Source organism: Numida meleagris, chromosome Z, assembly GCF_002078875.1.
Source record: "Numida meleagris isolate 19003 breed g44 Domestic line chromosome Z, NumMel1.0, whole genome shotgun sequence".
Lineage (NCBI taxonomy): Eukaryota > Metazoa > Chordata > Aves > Galliformes > Numididae > Numida > Numida meleagris.
The window spans coordinates 18,573,052-18,591,805 of NC_034438.1; the positions used below are offsets into that span (position 1 = coordinate 18,573,052).

The following is an 18,754-nucleotide window of genomic DNA, read 5'->3' on the forward strand; positions in this document are numbered from 1 at the left end:
CGCAACACCATCACAGTAACACCACAGTAACAGCCATACAATTCCCCCTGAAACAAACAAACAAAAACAGGACAAAAGAAAAAGATAAGGCTTACTCCTTAAAACCGCATCTATGGATGGCACAGCAGATAATTTTTAGTCACATGTTTTTGTCCACCTCTTCTTAGACACTGCCTTGAGGAGGTTATGCTACTACGTTTTTGGGCATTTCACCTCAATTCTTTTAATTGCATGTATCCACTCATGTCTTCAGAGCAATAATGGCCAAACAACCACAGCACTGCTATCAGCCGTACTCTCCTCTTTGCAGCTAGGGAAGAATCCTGCCTCTCCACCTGCTTTTTAGAAAATGCAGGGACAGAGCCAAGTGGAAGTCAGCCTTGGATAAAGCTTCATGATTTGGCTTATACTGTATTTCACAGAATCATAGAATCCTTAGAGTTGGAAGGGACTTCTGGAGGCCATCTAGTCCAACTTCCCTGCAATGAACAGGGACACCATGGCTAGAACAGGTTGCCCAGGGCCTTATCCAGCCTCGCCTTGAAAAACTTCACTGGGTTACTGTTTCTTTGTCGTGCTTTCAATCACCTCATTTTCCAAACATATCAATATGCACTGCTCCATTCTCAAAGTGCAGCCCCAAACAAGGATGATTTTTCAGGTCAACAAGTAGATAAAAATGGCACATTTTGCTGTAATCAGAGTCCCAGGGCTGGTACGAGGCTACAGTCACTTTACAAACTGCTGTTAAAATAAGCAAAGCAAAAATAAAAAAGAAAAACTGAGTCAAGAGACTGGTGTGACCTAGAATATGCACCTCCTTTGAATGGCTATTCTTACTTCAGCGCAGCTGGGCAGAGAGTTTCAGTCGAAAGACATACCAAAAACAAAGAGTAAACATATCAGAGGTACTGCAAAGACAAAAGACTGCAATAACATCCCTAAAGCTATACAGTACAATTGCTGGAGGAATGCTACTGTTAACAAGAGTTACTGTACCATGGAGATGTGCATGATCGTAGCTTCAGCTGACTGCCTGTCCTGTAGCACGCTAGTCCCTAGAACTTGTAGCCTGTTGCCCAAACTACAGTACAAGCAGGAACCTTCTATTACAGCTTATTGCATATGTTAGATTTATAAGCTGCATCTGTATAATACAGCACAAGGACAGTTGTGTTAAGGGATAGGAATGGATTCCTTACAGAATAGTTAAAAGCCTTTCCTAAAACAACTTGTGCTAAATCCATAAAGCCATTCACACTAAAGAAATGGTAAGCTCGGTTTTTCTAATACCAAAGCATTCTGAAAACAAGCATTTTGTCATTTAAATACTGTGAAAAGAGAAACATTTTTGCTTTTTTTTCCCCCTAAAATACATCTTTAGGAAATTCTAACAGTTCCTTTCTTACTGAATGGAAAGTATTTGGCTTTAAACATTATCAGACCAAGTTTTTCTCCTTTTCCTAGCTCACATCTAGTTAACACTTGCCTAATTAGCACCCTCATCTAACAAACATAGTTGGTGAAAAATGAAAGCAAAAGCTTGCCACCAGTAACAGACGAGAACAAAGTACGTATTCCTTGAGCATACCACAGACTTCTTGAAAATCTCTAATTTTGCATTTTCCCCTTTTGTCCTTTCTTGTGTTTTGTTTTTGCTTTTTTTCTCTCCCATCGTAAGTGTCAATTCGGGCTAATAAATAGTTCTGTAATAAAATGAATATAAAACACAAAATTATCGGAATAACTTAAAAATATTACACACACATTACATGCTCAGGGTGTGCATGTCTGTGTACGTATGTATATCTGCGTGTATGTGCATATATGTGTGTGTATGTGGGCGTATCTACCCACAGACAACTACTGTAGCAAACTCAAGACAGGCTGGTAGACAATATTGTGCATGTTTGCAGACAGGTATGCCTAATAGATCTGCAAGGAACGACAACTCCTCACTCACCAAGCTGTGGTGGTATATTTGTTCAAAGACTGATACAGCTACACTAGAAAAAAGTAAGCTTTAGAGGTACTGCTTATTTGACAAAGAAAACTGGCTTGCTACATAGAAACAAAATTCAGCTTTGATGGTATGGCTGCATTCATCTCTCTTGTGCTGTAACGTGACATTCTTACTTTAATGAGGTGTTCTTACTGTAGACCTGGCCAAACATATGTTTTAACAGTTCATCAGAATCCTTGCTGAATGGTACCCATTTCATACGAAAACAAAAGAGTCTTTTCAGAACTTCTTAAAGCTGCAGTCATACTTAACACACACGCTACTCTTGTGAAAAAGCAAAAATTAAAAAAAAAGGCAATCTTTTTCTAGTTTTAATATACATGAAAACAAGACATGAACAAAAATTATTTTCCATCCTTAAAATTACTGCTGCTTAGCTTATAAAATCTGACAGAAGGTAAAAGCCATCCTATGAAACAAAAAATCAATGATACTATAGACAATAGCAAAGAACTCTGAAGAAACACTAGTAATACTGCCACAAGCTCAACATGGCTCTGATATATACATGCCTTAGCAAGCTCCTATAAATCATGCACAGCAGATAGCAACATTCTGAAAGAGGCTATAAGTTGTTTCATGCAGTTTTTTTGGTTCAGTTTCCAGTTCTCATTAAAGCATGGCTTATGTGCTGCTAACTAAAGTGCATTTGATGGTGTCATTGTTCTTTCAAGGAAAAAAAAAACCAACTGCGAGGGTTATTAACCAACAAATACTCATTCCATTGTGTCTTTGTTATCTTTCTTTTGTTTCATTATGTATTTAGACCATAAGCTGTAAATAGATTTAGATTAAAAAAAAATGAAGATCTATCTGCCCAGAACAGCACAAATAACAGTCTCATCCACAATCTTGTCTTATGCATACATGGAAACACACAAAAATCTAGCAGGTCTGTTTTTGTCCAAGTTGAGCACTGCACTCACATGCCCCCAGGTCAAATGAAGCAAACACAAAACCCAAGTGGTTTCCAGTTCCACAGCCAGGTACTATGTGATATTGGGTTTCCTGGTCTACATAAAAGAGAGATGAAGACAAGATAAAACCAGGCCAAAGGCAGCTCTGCAATTTCCCAAATTGCATGCTTGCTACCTGTTTTAAATCTCCCTTACAAAAAGCCTCAGCATTTGCATGAGGAAACCTGCAGTATATTCATGGAATTGTATCGAAGCCCATGATTTGTCTCTTATCTTCCACACAGGATCCAGTTTTGGGGCATAAATGTCTTACTTTGTGCTTGCAAATCTTGGAGGCATTACAACTGCATGCTACGTTATTTGCCACCCAGTGCACCTCACTGGCTGTGGATGTTTGCTGAACGGCCCTGGGTTTTGCAAGGTTCAGGTCAGGCCACACCAGGAAAGCATTAGTTGAGTGCTGGGAAGGAAGAGCTCGGTAAACAGTGACATATCCGTATGTGATGGGGAACACTTCTCTAATTCATGCAAGTATGGGCGGATTCATTTAGTTTTGGCAACCCTACCTAACCTCGCACTGAGGCAAAGCAGAAGAGCTCTCAGGCTGTCTCAACTGGTCCTCAGCCAGGCAGCAACGAACTGCTACCATTTTTCACCTTCAGCCAACAGAGGTGCTGTGTAGCTCATCAATTGTAACATGGACAAAAAGGATGAGGCAAAGGACTGAAGGACTTGATCAGGAGAAAAAAATCCTGGAAAGCGTGCTCTCCAAAAGCATCAGGAAAAATGACTGTGCATCAGGAGCTGTATTGAACACCTGGTTCTTCCACAAATCTAGACCTGCAGCATCAATTTATCCTGTGAACATTTGTTCCCTACTACCAGACAACACAGAGTGCTGATAGCACAGAACAGCAGATCAGGCTCACTCCAGAGCTCCACAGCCAATGTACCTTGCAGACAGGAGCTGACTGTCAGCTCGCCAGCTCACAGCCCACAGGCTACACATAGGTACTGTCCCAAACAGGGCCATTTCGGTGCTTATTTCGGTTAAGGTAGTTACAGGAAGCCATTAAAATAAATAAATAAATAAATAAAAAGCCTTCACCTTCTGCCCTTCAGTACAGTCCAATCAAAGCAGAGCTCCTGTTTAAAGGATTTAGTACAAGCTCTCTCATCCAAGGGAATTTCACGGTTATGAAATGGATCTAACAAAAAAAAGTACCAAAATTACCTCATGGTGTCAAGTAATATATAGGGGGATAAATACATAGGTTGCTCCAAAAGTAAAGCCTCTTGCTTATTCCCATTGAAACTACAACAGATACAGAGAGCACAGTAACACGCGTGTAAAAATCTGCATGGCTGTCTGGAATGTGGCTTGTTTTTCATGTCACTGTTGCCACTGCTGAAATGCGCCACCCACTGCCTCACTATGCTCACATCCACTGTTTGGACTCCATAAATATTCAGCAAGCATTGATGAATGTCAGTGGGTGCCACATGTAGCACTGTGGTGGTACATTTCAGCAGAGACAACAGTGGCTAACCTCCACCAGTACAGATTTTTAAGAGCATGGCATGCTTGAAAATCATAGAATCATAGAATGGTTTGGGTTGGAAGGGACCTTTAAGATCATCTAGCTCCAACCCTGCTGCTAAAGGCAAGGACACCTCCCACTAGAGGCCTGGCCTTGAATGCTTTCAGGAGAGGGCATTCACAACCTCTCTGGGCAACCTGTTCCAGTGTCTCGCCACCCTCACAGTAAAGAATTTCTTCCTAATATCTGGTCTAAATCTACCCTCTTCCAGTTTAAAGCCATCTACCTTCATCCTGTCACTACATGCCCTTATAAAATGTCCCTCTCCAGCTTTCCTGTAGTTCCATAGCTAATTTTTTGCAGCTGAGAATTTGCTCTATCAAATAATATTATTATGCTTTTTGTATCTTTTGTAGTTTTCATGGAAATAAATAGGAGGCATTACTTTCAGAGCAACCTAAGTAATATGGTGTATATAAATAGTAATCAAGGTTTACTCCATCCTCATCAATGTATTCAACCCCCAGTAATGTTATAGTAGGTTGCTCTCAAGCAGTCCCATTTCAACAGAGTACCAATAAATCGGTATTTACAAGGAAACAATTTTATACCTAAATCAATATTTCCTTTGAAAATGCTCAACTGCAGCTTTTATTTAACAATTTCCAGTATGTACTATGCCGCCATACTGTCATCATCTTCTGTAAACACTGCTTTTATTCATGGCTTAAACATATATGTATATTTAAACAGGTATCATATTGTTAATTTGCTTTTCCTTTTATAATTTAGGTCAGTTGTGAACTTCTGTGTCACTCCTTGCTTGAATAAAACATCTTAATGCCAAACAAAACTCATATGCTTTAAACAAATCTGGCATCTTCTTCATTTTTGACTTGTATTTTTATTAGTCAGAATAAGCTGAGAAAATGTGGCTGCTTTTTTTACATATAGTGTTTGGAGAAGCTGGAAAAGCCCTGGGTAGTGCATGAAACACTAGAGATACCTAATTTATGTGTTTAGACAGAGGCTCACACTCAGGCACTCATGAATTTTTGCTGTAAAAAGCACAGAAACAGTAAAAAGCCCCCTACTATGAAACAAATGAAATTGTTTTCCAATTCTTCAGAGCTCCTGCTCAACAGCTGATTCTGCCAGCTCTTTGATAAAGAGATAGTAATGCTAAATAACACTGGCTGTGGGCAGAACCCAAAGCCTGAAAGAGCTGATATGGAGATGTTCACCAGCTCCAGCACATATTAGATCAAGTTCTACTGAATCCAAATGAGTAGTTCAAATGCCCCAGGGCCTGGAAGGAAACATTCTGGTGCCACCTTCCAGCCCTCTGTGTTTTCACTCGGGCACCAAACCAGAGAGCAAACCCAGGAAAGTTCATTTGTATCCAACTACGCAGTCAACTGGATAGCTGGTTTCTCATCTGATGCAAATTCTACAAAAATGAGTTAGGATGTAGCATTTGATGATTTTAGTTGATACAAAAGCTAATTTTTAAACTCACTTCACAACATTGCTCTATACTATACATGTAAAAAAATTGCTTTTCAAAGCTAGGAACATATATGCTTCTGGTTTTTATGACTGTTTTCTCAGCACGCATTAGGTAATGCTTACCCCCAGTAACTGTACAGTCCACCGTAAGCATAACACATACCTCTGCCGACTAGAAACAAATATTTGCCTTGCTTGCTGTTCAGCTTACTGTTGGCTTCATCCACTCATGTAAAGCAACAGTCTAAACACAAACACCTACCCTTGCTTGGAAAATTTTCCAAGAACAAAAGGATGCAAATCTCTCAGCTTTGTGAGCCCGCAAAGCAGCTCAAAGTCCTCTGGCCCTGAGAAGGGATGGGTCAAAATGGATCTCACACCACCAGCACTAGTGCCTGCACCCCGTGACACAGTGCAGTGCTCCCAGCCAGGCTACGTGCGTCCCCAAGGGTGAGAGCATTGCTGGGCAGGATGCGGGCAGAAAGGCAGACTGGGGAGCAGATAGGTTTGTACACTGTTACTGCACAGCAGCCAAGGCTCTGGGAAAGGAACCAGAAAAGGACACAGAGATAAAACCCCATCGCCCCTCCTTCTAGCAGCAATTAAGGTACAGTTTCATTCTTACACACTCACTATTTAAATGATGGAGAGGAAGAAAGATTTAAGAGACAAATCTATCCTCTGATCCCCTACTTAGGTCTGTCAGCCACCTTTAGTTTCCTATGACCAGGAAATTGTTCAAGCTCTGATAATAATTGAAAGAACAAAACAAAACCAAAAACCCTATGTACATCAGCATTGTTTTATTTATACCACTTCTAAACCATCTAATAGATCCATCAGTATAGGAATAGTAGCAATCTGGAAAGAAAAATCCCCACAACGTAGGGGTAAGATTATTTTTTCTTTCTACAGTTCTATTTTATCCCAACAGCAGTTTTATTTTTATTTTTTTTAACATGGCTATAACCAACCTATTTTTCACATGGCTGAAGCTGTGAAAGAAAGATCAGACTACAGATGTACATCTCTTGACAACAAAAGAAAAAGCAACATTTAAGTTTTTACAGCCAAATGATAAGATTTGTTTCTGCAGAAGTTTTCCAGTGTGCTTTATATTCTAGTAGAATTTAACCATTCTATTAAACAAACAAGCACACACTAAGCTCTGTATGCAGTGATGTACTGAAGGCTGTGCAAGAAATCCTAAGTGCTATGTACACATCAGCTACCTGCATCACCTTCACAGCAATGAGCTCCCTTCAAGAACTCACCTAAAATAAAGCCTCTGAAGCCTTTTCAGCAACAACCAAAAAAACTGCAGCAAATCACCCCCAGTTAGCAAATGCACACATTTGCTTTAACAACACTAAGAAAATAGGAGAAAGAAACTAATTAACAAGTGCAGTCTTACCTGGGTCCAATATTCAGACACATAAAACTTTGGCCATGCTTCACAGTATAAGAAAAATACAGTCATTTTACTGAGAAATATGAGATGAGCTCTGGGCTTCAAAGTTTGTGCCTCCACAGAGATACACTACGATTTGTCAAATAATTTATCACATTACCATTCCTCAGGAGAAAATATGCACAGAAATTTTCCAGCTAAAGTTTTCACTTACAATGAAAAATAATTTAATTTAAAGACACCCTTACATACAGATTTTGGTTTTTTTGGTGTTTTTTTTTTTGCAAGCTGTATTCCTGCCAGTAGTGTTTCATAAAATCTCTGATGCGCACATACAGAACACCTCTGTAAATCCAGCAAGACACTTTCTGTTGAGCCACACCAGCCTGTGTGCACTCCAAAATGGCAGCCTCATCACTGCCTGTTGCCATGGCCACAACATGCGTCAAGCTTGCACTTCTTTTTCCCCCCAGCCCTGTTTGCTTATGACAGGCCTAGGTGCTTCCTATTATGGTGCCCGCAGCAGCTGCTGGCAGCATGCAGCAGAGGTTAGAAGTGCTGAGGCATCCGAGCATGCTCGCTGCCATGCCGGCTGCCTCAAAGAACATTAATCAGCCTGAAATACAACAAGCTGGGCTGGGTTGGAGTCCTTTCGGCTCCAGTTCTCAGTGGCAGCAAAATCTGAACATGAATCATCTAAGGCTGAGAAGGGAGAATCCCAGGGAACCACACATTCAGAAAGCAAAATAAATAAGGCATTTTGAAAGATCTCAACTATCTGTCTGTCCCTCCCAGTTCTCAGATGCTGCTTCTGAGTGTCAAAGAGGCAAGCAATTTAATCCCCATAACAAGGCCAATGTAAAAATGTGTTCCTCATTACCTTTCAAGTGTACATCTAGTACTTTATGGCTTGTTTTCAATCATTCCATCTACAACAGTGGAGAGAACTGAGTCTATTCCATCTGAAGAGGAGGAGGCTGAGGGGAGACCTCACTGCTCTCCACAACTGCCTGAAAGGAAGTTGTACTAAGGTGGGCGCTGGTCTCTTTTCTCAGGTGACAAGTGATAAAACATAAGGAAAGAGCCTCCAGTTGCATCGGAGACAGATTAGATTGGACATTTGGAAGAATTTCTTCATAGACACAGTGGTTAAGCATGGGATTAGGCTGTCCATGGAAGTGGTGGAGTCTCCATCCCTGGAGGAATTGGATAACTGATAGCACTACAGGGCACGGTTTAGTATCTTTAATATCTTCATCAACGACATCAACAATGGGGTCAGGTGCACCCTCAGCAAGTTTGCTGATGACACCAAGCTGTGGGGTGTGGTTGACACACCAGAGGGATGAAATGCCATCCAGAGAGACCTAGACAGGCTTGAGCAGTGGGCCCAGGTGAACCTCATGAGGTTCAACAAATCCAAGTGCAAGGTGTTGCACCCGGGTCGAGGCAACCCCCATTACCAATACAAGCTGGGGGATGAAAGGATTGATCGCAGCCTTGCCAAGAAAGACCTGGGGGGTACCGGTGGATGGCAAGTTGGACAAGAGCCAGCCACATGCCCTTACAGCCCAGAAAGCCAGTTGTATCCTGGGCTGCACCAAAAGAAGCATGGCCAGGAGGTTGAGAGAGGTGATCCTGCCCCTCTGCTCTGTGCTGGTGAGGCCTCACTTGAAGAACTGTGTCCAGATGTGGAGTCGTTGGCACAAGAAAGATACAAATCTATTGAAGCATGTCCAGAGGAGGACCACAAAAATGATCCAAGGGATGGAACACCTCTCCTACCAGGACAGGCTGAAAGATCTGGGGCTGTTCAGCCTGAAGAAGAGAAGGCTGCAAGGTGACCTGATAGCGGCTTTTCAGTATCTTCAGGGGAGAAGGAGACAGACTCTTTAGCAGAGTCTGTGGTGACAGAACAAGGGGAAATGGTTTCAGGCTCAAAGGGGGTAGATTTAGGTTAGATATAAGGAAGAAGTCTTTTACAGTGAGGGTGGTGAGACACTGAACAGGTTGCCCAGAGATGTGCTGGATGCCCTGTCCCTGGAGACTTTCAAGGTGAGGCTGGATAAGGCCGTGGGCAACCTGATCTAGATGTGGATGTGCCTGTTCATTGCAGGGGAGTTGGACTAGATGACCTTTAAAGGTCCCTTCCAATTCTTAAGGATTCTATGATTCTATGCATGAAAAAAGTCTATTTTTAGTCTTTCATGCTCATTTTTCAATAAAACATGCCTAGAGATGAAGAAGTCCACATTTGGCAGTCTACTTCTTAGTTGCTTCTGTTCTTCAAACTCTTTCTTACTCTTCTGATGAAACACCACTATCTTGCTATTTCTTTATTTCTTCGCTAAACCCTTCCTCTTATAGAGGAATAGTTACACTACTTTTCCAGAGTCTCACTGATGAAGTTTGTAGAAACACCGCTGAAGAGCACAGCCAAAATGTCAACTTAGGTGTTTGCCCATTCTTTGTTGAAACCAGCTCTGAAAGCTAATAACTGCTTCCTTGGGTCATCGAGTACCTCTGAATCATATCCTCACTTCACAAATTACTCTTCATTTAGATCACCCTTTGAAGCTTCAGTGGGTGACTGATGTATTGTGAAAATCATTGTTTCTACATTAAAAAAAATTGCTGAGGGTGAGATACATTTTAGTTTACATTTTATAGAGCATCATATACACTGATACCTTGAGGGAAAAAAAAGTAAGAATATTTGGCATCTCAATTTCTGTCTCTTGCCATTAGAATAATTTTTTCAGTACAAATTAGTGCAGCACTGCCTTCCTGAATCTATTGAGTAGTATCAGTATACAACAAGATAAGGGCATTTCATGATAAAATTCCACCTTATCACTACAAGAGCAGGCTAGTGGTCCTTCTCTTTAAATTTGATTTCTGGTAATTAAAATATCAATAGCTAGTCATTTTGCTCTTGGCTACTAGAAAAGGCATCTCTCTTGCAACTGTTCACTCTAAATTGCCAAAATGAGTTTAGGAAAACAACATTACTACTTCAGTTGGCAGCACAGGGTTGTCTCTGATTCTGGTTAATACTATTCTGTTAAAGCCGCACAGTCAACTTTGGACACAACATCAGACAGCCTAGTTTAAATACATTAATCCTTACTTGAACAGGTTGTTTAAATCATATAAACTAATGCAATTGAAAAATACATATATTTATATCCATCAAAAAACAGACTTGGCCTAATGGATCAGAGGAATATTACTGATATATAAGAATGGCTACAAAGTTGCAGTTCACTAAGTGAACTCTGATTTTGTTTTGATATCTTTATATGAATTTGAGAAATCTGTAAATTTCTTCAAAAAGACAATTTTGCAAGAAAGAAAGAAGGTGAGGTTTCTGGTTAATACATGGTGTTCACGAATGTAAGGAGGCAAAAGCTACCATTAACACATATTAAATTAGTGCAGGAGAATGATGGAGAAGCTTAAAGACCAGCCTAGACTCGTACACATTAAAATAATTACCGCCCCGTTAACATTTTGCCAACATCTAGTGTTGAGAGTGGATTGCATTCTGATGTTCTGAAAGCACACCAATGAGTGATGTTTCTAGCTGGAAAACAAACTTCCATGCGGATGTTTGTTCGGTGAAGTCCTGCTGCTGAGGTGTGCCATATGGACACTCTATCTGGACAGCATACGTGAGCACGTAAAAGCGGGAGCGAGCAGCTCTGAAAGATATTTTCAGTCACTGACTTTGGCAACCACAAACATATCTTAATCGCTCAGAATCATATATTCTGGGCTATTTTAAGCACATCCATAAGCTACTTCCACTCTTTTTGTACAAATTGGAAGCTACCTTGAACTGGGAGAGGTGGCCTACTGCTATGCAAATCTACACTTGTATATTAATTGCAAGTCTGGTATTTCCTACCTATATAATATAACAAGACACAAATCGACCAATTTTAACTGGAAGGGCTGCTTCCAGTTTAACCTCCTTCTGTCCTTTTGCTTTCCCTTCCCAACTAAAGCCAGTAACAAAAATGCACCAATAAGCCAACAGCCCTTCCCAAAGCAATTATGAGACCACAATTTAGTTAAATACTTTCTTGCTGAGGAATCAGACAGAAGTGTTCAGTCAACTCAGTTTCATTAGCTGATCATATTATTAGTGGCTTGCAACCTAATTAATAGAAGAAGCAAGCTGTTTAAATTTTATTTGTAGATAATCTTGTCAACAGGCACTGCATACCAGTTTGTCTTACTGAAGCGCTTTGTGATTTACGGCAGATACTACTGCCAGTGTAGCTCCACTTCAGCACCTGCAAAACAAAGCCAGCAACAGGCAATACTTGTGCAGCCGTGTTTCCCAGGGCTGGCGATTCAGATGTCCCATCACAGCTGGGCTCTGCCACCAGCCAAGTATGGGCAGCTGTGTGGCTGTAGCAGCTGGGCAGCTCAGAGGAAGTGTCCGGCTCAGCAGGCTGCTGCTGCCGGCTGCACTGCTCACAGCTTCAAGGCAGGATGACTAACATTGCTTTCCGTGATGCTTTTGCTTGCTTGTGCTTGGTTTTTCAGCTGTGCAGGGGGCTGGCTGCAAGTACCTAGAAATGAGATCAATTTCTGTTGTAGGAATGCTAACCATACTAAAGGACATATCCATTCGTAACATGCTTTATTCTATGGTAACTCTCCTAAATGTGGAAAGTTTTGGCAGATGATGCAAACCAAGCCCCTTGCTAACGTAACTGAGACAACAGAATGGTTTCTTAGGGCAGTTTCTTTATGATGCAGAGGCTGGATTGACGTTTCAGCGCGCACCACATTCACTGTACCATAACTTCAGACAACAGCAGAAGCTGCCTATGACTGAAAACACAAAATTAAAAAAAAATGGTCACATCTCTCTGAAATGCTTCATATCTCACCATCTAACGTCGATACAGCAACACACTACTAAGCACGCTACAAATCGGAATTCTTGGCTCTAAACACTGTCATGAGCGACAATCAACTAGATACTCATGCCTTTCCACAGCCACCAACTCCATCTTCATTGTTAAGCAGGGATTTACAAAGCAGTCGTGTTTGTGATGCTTTTCCAACTAACCTCTTCGAAACATACAGTATTTTATGTAAATGCAATAGAAAGGTACATTAATGTTTATGATTTAACTTTAGATAATTAAATGGCTGGAAAATACTTCATAGTTACCAAATTCTCTGTTATGGTGGTTGAAATTAAAGTTTTTTTCTTGGATGTAGTCCTAGTTATTTACTCCATATGATTTTGTCTACTTTATTCCATGCCATTACACCACAAGGAAAGAATCTTTCATACTGTGGCATTTCCTTTTGTTAAAGGGGCTACAAAAAAAGGCTGTTTGTGTGATGGTTTGGGCTATTTGCTTATATTTATGGAAAAAATTATCAAGTTATTAGTAAATTAAAAGCTGTGCAATAATCCTAGAAGCTAAAAAGCTTAAAAGTATTACAGCACAACAAGTCTAAGACATGCATTGTTCATCTTACATAACTGGGAATATGAGATGCAGAAATCAATTACATTTTTTCTAAAATTTAAGGTAGAGACTGAATCTGCAAGATTATGGGTTTCTAACTTGTTTTAATGTCTTGAAATGCCACTATATTTTATTTATCATTACAGGTAAAATCTAGGCTCCTGTGTTTCCAAATCACAACTGCCTGCTTGTCATGCCATGGGACAGCAAGCATGTGCAAATCCTGCAAAAAGACAAGGGGCTGCTCCAAATCCAGATGTTTAGCCTGGCCCACCACACTCTTTTCTGTCCTTCTCAGCAAGAGATCTACATCTCCAATGAGGCAGGTGTCTCCAAGAGACCTACAGCCCCAAAAACCCCTCTTCTGGCCTCAGAAGAGCTGAGCTTTCCTCATTTAGTTCTCCTCATTTGACACCACCCTGACAGCCTCTAAGAGACACCACGCACTGGTAGAGATGAAATTCGACCACAACTGAATTGACCTCACTACTCTGTCCCCCTGCTTCCAAGACGATGGACATGCTGGTGAGTGATAAGGACGTGTGAGCCATCTGCTGGAGAGCAAGCTTCAGCCACTATCTCCCTGTGGCACAACTTTGCACAGTACAAAGTGCAGTCTCCTTATTACATAAATATATATGTATATATGTATATATGTATATATGTATATTTATATATTATTAGTCATGATAACAATAACGTTCTTTTCTACTCATTTCCAGCATGTAGTTTTCATGTGCAATAGCTGAAATGTAAGAGAATAACTGATGTTTAAATCCTTTTAAATGGATATGACAGCATTATCCTTTCCCTTAATTGGAAATAGGTCGCACTAATCTGTGGATAGGACAGAAGAGGATACAATTTTACTTTGTCTGAGCTTTCACATTTGGAAAAATCGCAAGACACTAACGCTCCTATGAATGAAATTTCTGAAGACAAGCTTATAAATGGGAGACAAATCTGTCACCAAAGATGGTGTTAACAATTCAAAATGAGACAACATTGACAACTAACCTGTTAATAAATGATCAAGATACATGAGCTACTTTTAGCAGTTCTACAGTCAGTCCATCCAGGCTCCCACAGAGTTACTTACTGAACACTGTGCCATCCAAGCTTTCCCACAGAAAAAAAAAAGATAAAGCAGGGATGGAGGCAGCAGGAGCTCTTTCCTGACACTGGGACACCCATCAGTGGTAAAACAAAACTTCTGTTTGAACCATGTTAGGGAATTTATACAAAGCCCATTATTTCAACTAAGCAATTAGTTTAGCTTCCTTCTTCCCCTGGATATTATGTGAGCTGGCTCCCTGTTGCCTCTGTGTGCCTTTTAACGCTGTAGAGGAGGAAAGGAAAAATTCTTTTTAGCAGCAGGAAAATGTGATTATAAAACAGTCCTACTTGGTAGGGGATATCAGGACGGAATGTGAAAAAAAAATAAAAAGGAACTTTGCAGATTTCAAGTTGCCTGTTTCCTTCATGAATATATATATTTTTTGCATTAAATGTTGACATCTTGGAAACTGCATTTTTTTTAAATACAAAATCATTAAAATTTCTATCTGAGCATAAGCAACAAGTGACAAGTATAGGACCATAAACATATGTATATCCCTAACATCTGCAGTCAGTGTTACATTACCGTAATCTTTGGAAGGTAGATTGTAGGTAACATTGATGCTCTGGGCATCTTCACTCGGAAGCATAAGAAGGATTTGGACTAGTAGCTAGCACCAGGAACTGTCTGTAAATAGACTTCTGCTTTAATCCAGGAACATTTTCACATACTGGTGCACACACTGAGCAACATAAAACAGTTCATATTTTAAAAAGTATTTTCATAGTCATCATGGTCAAACTAAATGAAACCTCAGTCTTCTCAGCTTTGATACCTGCAGAAGTTTCCACAAGAAAGGACCTTTACGTAAGCTTATATAGTTGGAAAGAAACCTCTGAGACAATCCTTACATTAACCTCCATCGACCTTTTCCACACTCTTGTTCACGTATAGTTGTCAGTAAATCCTGCAAAAAATCTGTTAACTGCAACAAACTTAAAATTCAAATAGAAGACTTAACACAAACTGAAACTTTTCCATGTTTAACTTCAGGCACCCTAAAGAAACACACTAGTGGTGCTTGCAAAAGTCATGATTACAGAAGTGAAAATATATTTTTGCATATATCAGTTTCATTCTAAGTACTGCTTCATGTTTGACTGATTTACAAATAGTGTTGTCCAGCAGAAAGTTGTTCCTGCATCTTTGTGTTGGCTGTCACATTTATTTGTTGTCTGTTGCAGCTGCAAGTCCAGATCCAAAATCATGGACTTAATCTCAGTACTGAAGAGCCACATGTTGGAAAAAAAACAGTTCTTCTCTGATTCCTCCCCAGTTCTTCTCCCATGAAATAGGAGGAATTTTCACCTATGAAATTTTGCTTTTATCTTGTTTGGCAGAGAAAGGAAGCTAATCATTAAGAAAACAAAATAGCGAATGAAAAAAATATATATAAAATAAGCATCACCTTGCTATCTCAATATTTTAAAAAGATTACTGGCTTGCACAAGCATAATGAAAGGTTCTTATGTCTTAAGTTAGGAATCAGAATCAGCAAGGTAATGGCCCTACAAAAACTACCGTTTTCAGAGATATCACCTACTGTTAATAGAAACTATTGCAGGTTAGCATCTCTGGAAATCAGAACAATTACATAGAGGCATCTAATTATGCCTTGGAGTCCTATGTTTAGTGAGTCCAATTAGTAAGACATTTTCTCAAATTAATTTATTTCTGTTCAAACAAATACACAGAAAACAAAAACAAACAAACAAACAACAAAACCCAACATTGAAAGAGACACAGTTCAGAGATGTTTGTGAAGAGTTTCTTCTCTGTTTTTTTCCCCCAATGCTATGCTAGCCTTTGCACGTTGGCCAAAAGCTCTTACCTAGCGCAGAGTTCAGTGCTATTCATGTAAATAAGCCAACTTAACAATGACTAGAATGCCATTACATGCTAAATAAATAAATACATACATACATACATATTGCAAGCTCTTTCTTAAAGAAACCCAGACAAATGGAAAGGCAAACATGGTGAGAAACCATGCTTATATATCCACACACAGTGACCCTTTTCCTGATTTTCTCATATAATTTTGAAGAGATTACTTTTGGTATAGGGAATTGGGTAACCTTGGATATTCCTGTTGGACTGAGTTCTATTTACTCAGCCTTAAGTAAAGTTTTCTCCTTCAATTTCTCCATAAACCACCTACCTATAAGCCTTACAGAGATGTTGCAGTTTGCAGTTACATTAAAATAGGAGGTAATGTACAAAAGCTGGATTCATTTTAATAATCAAGAGTGAAATGATTCTTTAGAAGATCTAAAATTAAAATCCTCCTGCACAGAGTTTTCTTACATGATTATATAGGCCCACTTATCTATATTAAAAAAAAAATTCACATTATGATTAATATGTGTTAGTATTTCAATATTATAGAAAAACAACTGAAAGATGTCAAAGAGATTTTTATACAGAGGAGAAAGATTTCCTGAAAAGGGGAAAAGAAAAAAATTAACCTTAAGAATTGAGTATAACCTCCAAAACCGGAGGGTGGCTATTCCTTGCCAGAACAGTAACACCAGACTTTTCCTATAAGCTGCAATGTGAAATACTATGTAGGAAAGTGCTTTAGACATGTACATCCGTATTTGATAGACCAAGCAGACTGAGGCACTACATTACTGCAATACAAAATTCCAGTTTTGCTATAAAGCTCAGCATCACTCTTACTGACTCTCAGATTAAACACAACAGCAAGGCTCGATGTGTACCAATCCCTCATCTGCACAATGCTATGTTTGAAACAGGACAACAAACTTTTTCTGAATCACATTTTCTTTTCCATTTGAATAAGGATGCATGAAGAGAGTTTATCCTGTAATCCTGTGGCAAATAACACTTTAACTAGTTCAAAGAAATACAAGAAAAACAGCATTAGATGTAGCATCTTTGTATTTGGTCATCGGAGAACTGGGAGAATTGACTTGTAATCAGTTTTATGTTATTCCAAAACTACCTCGCCCGCATTGTTCATAACATACACTACATGTCTGCTTTACGGAGGTAACAAATGAATACACGAGGATTTGGTGAAACAGTGGCAATACAGACATAGCAAGGACACTGACAGGTATTCAAACTTGTCAGTAAGTCAAGACAGGCCCCAGGACCAGCAAGGACCATACTCCCTTTGAGAGAACACCAGTTCTACCACTGGGTTCATGAAGTGCTGAAATAATTCCAATACTCCTCAGTTGGTACCTTTATGGCACATACCCGACATTTCCAGAATAATTAGATCTTTCAACTGGCAATAAAATCTGAAAACAGAACAGGGCAACTCCTAAAATGGATATTTAATTGCTACTAAGAGTGTCTAAAGACAAGAGAAGCACAGGGCACAACAAAGAAACAAACTGGTTTTATCACAGGACAAACTGCACCAGAGTGCCAACAGCCTGCATCTCACTCGCAGGCTGGGCAGGGCTCAGACTTGGTAGTGGAAATCAAAGTGGCAGCTTTTAAAAGAAGCACGAGTTGAGTCAAAAACACTCAGAATTATCTCACTTTAAAAAAACATAACTGCAACTATAATGGTTATAAAATATAGCTGCCTAAATACAGATCATGAGCTGCTTCAGACATTACAGAGGCAAGAAACAGACCATTTACTTGCTATAATTAAGACATCATTCTCTCTCATTCTACATGTTGCTCCCCAAATACTTGGGATATCTGCTAACAAATGTGAAAATACATTCTGAAATGAAACAGCAGTCTTACTAATTTGACTTCAAAAATTAATGCCAGAAAACTAGCTGCATGTTGTTTGCAAACCAAAATCACAAAAGAAAGTGTACACATGAAAGAAATGCAGAACTGCAAAACAGGCAAAGAGAGTTTCCATGCAGGGGAGCGCCCAGCACCCTCCCTGGGCACTGTGAGCTTCAGTGAAGTTTTGGTCTGAGAAACACATCTCTGACCTCGCTGTCATAGCAAGTAACAGATGTACCGGCACAGATGGTAGGTTGGCCATCAGCTCTGAGTGTGTTCCTCCAGAGGACACCGTGTTAGGGAGCCCAAGCACTTCTGCTTACAACCGAAACCCGGCTGGCACCACTGGTGGAACCAAGTGCTCCCTGCCTCCATCACCCCTTCGCGTAGCCAATTCCCACGCACCGTCCTGGACCAGGGCTCCAGCTCGCAGTGGGACGAGTCTGAAACTATCAGACGGAAGGACCATCACAGCAGCCAAAAACACCAGTTTGGGTTTTGATAACGCACAGGGTGCACGCGTGACTCCCGCGGCCAAGCGCATCGCTCGCAGCACGCCTCCCGCTGCGGAGCCTGACCCCGGCTCACGGCAGCGCCGCAGCCCGCGCCCCACGCAGCACAGCCTCCCGCGGGCACGGCGGGGACGCGGACACCCCACTCAGGGTGGCTCCTACCTTGTTTGAGGCCATCTCGCTGACGGAGCGGTACGTCTGGATGGTCTCCAGCTGGTCCAGGCACCAGTCCAGCTCCTCCAGGGTCTCGCTGGCCAGCTTTTGGTAGGCTTCCTCTGCGAAGAGACAGGGAAAGGCGTACTGAGTCCTCAAACGCTTGACGGGGCTAACAGCGAGCTCCAGCGCGCCCATCCTGCCGCGGCCAACCGCGCCGCGCTGCCCGGTGCCCGCACATGGGTGCTGCTCCTTCATATTGCCAGCCCGGACAGGCGGGCTCGGCTCCGCGCGGGGCACGGCTCCTCGGCCCGCAGCCACCGGCGCGGCGAGCGGCAGCG

The 18,754-nt window shown here is 40.8% G+C and overlaps 1 protein-coding gene across 4 annotated transcripts in view; it reads right to left on the minus strand.

Moving 5' to 3' along the window:
- Window positions 1-18,754, minus strand: part of PDE4D (phosphodiesterase 4D) — a 606,949-nt gene that overhangs the window by 31,914 nt on the left and 556,281 nt on the right. For all 4 annotated transcript variants that reach the window (XR_002433221.1, XM_021379888.1, XM_021379890.1 and 1 more), the window contains one exon: window positions 18,423-18,535. Coding sequence is in view for 3 of the 4 variants with exons in the window: in XM_021379888.1 (XP_021235563.1) it covers window positions 18,423-18,535 (113 nt within the window). In the remaining variant the exon portion in view is untranslated. The remainder of the gene's footprint in view (window positions 1-18,422; window positions 18,536-18,754) is intronic.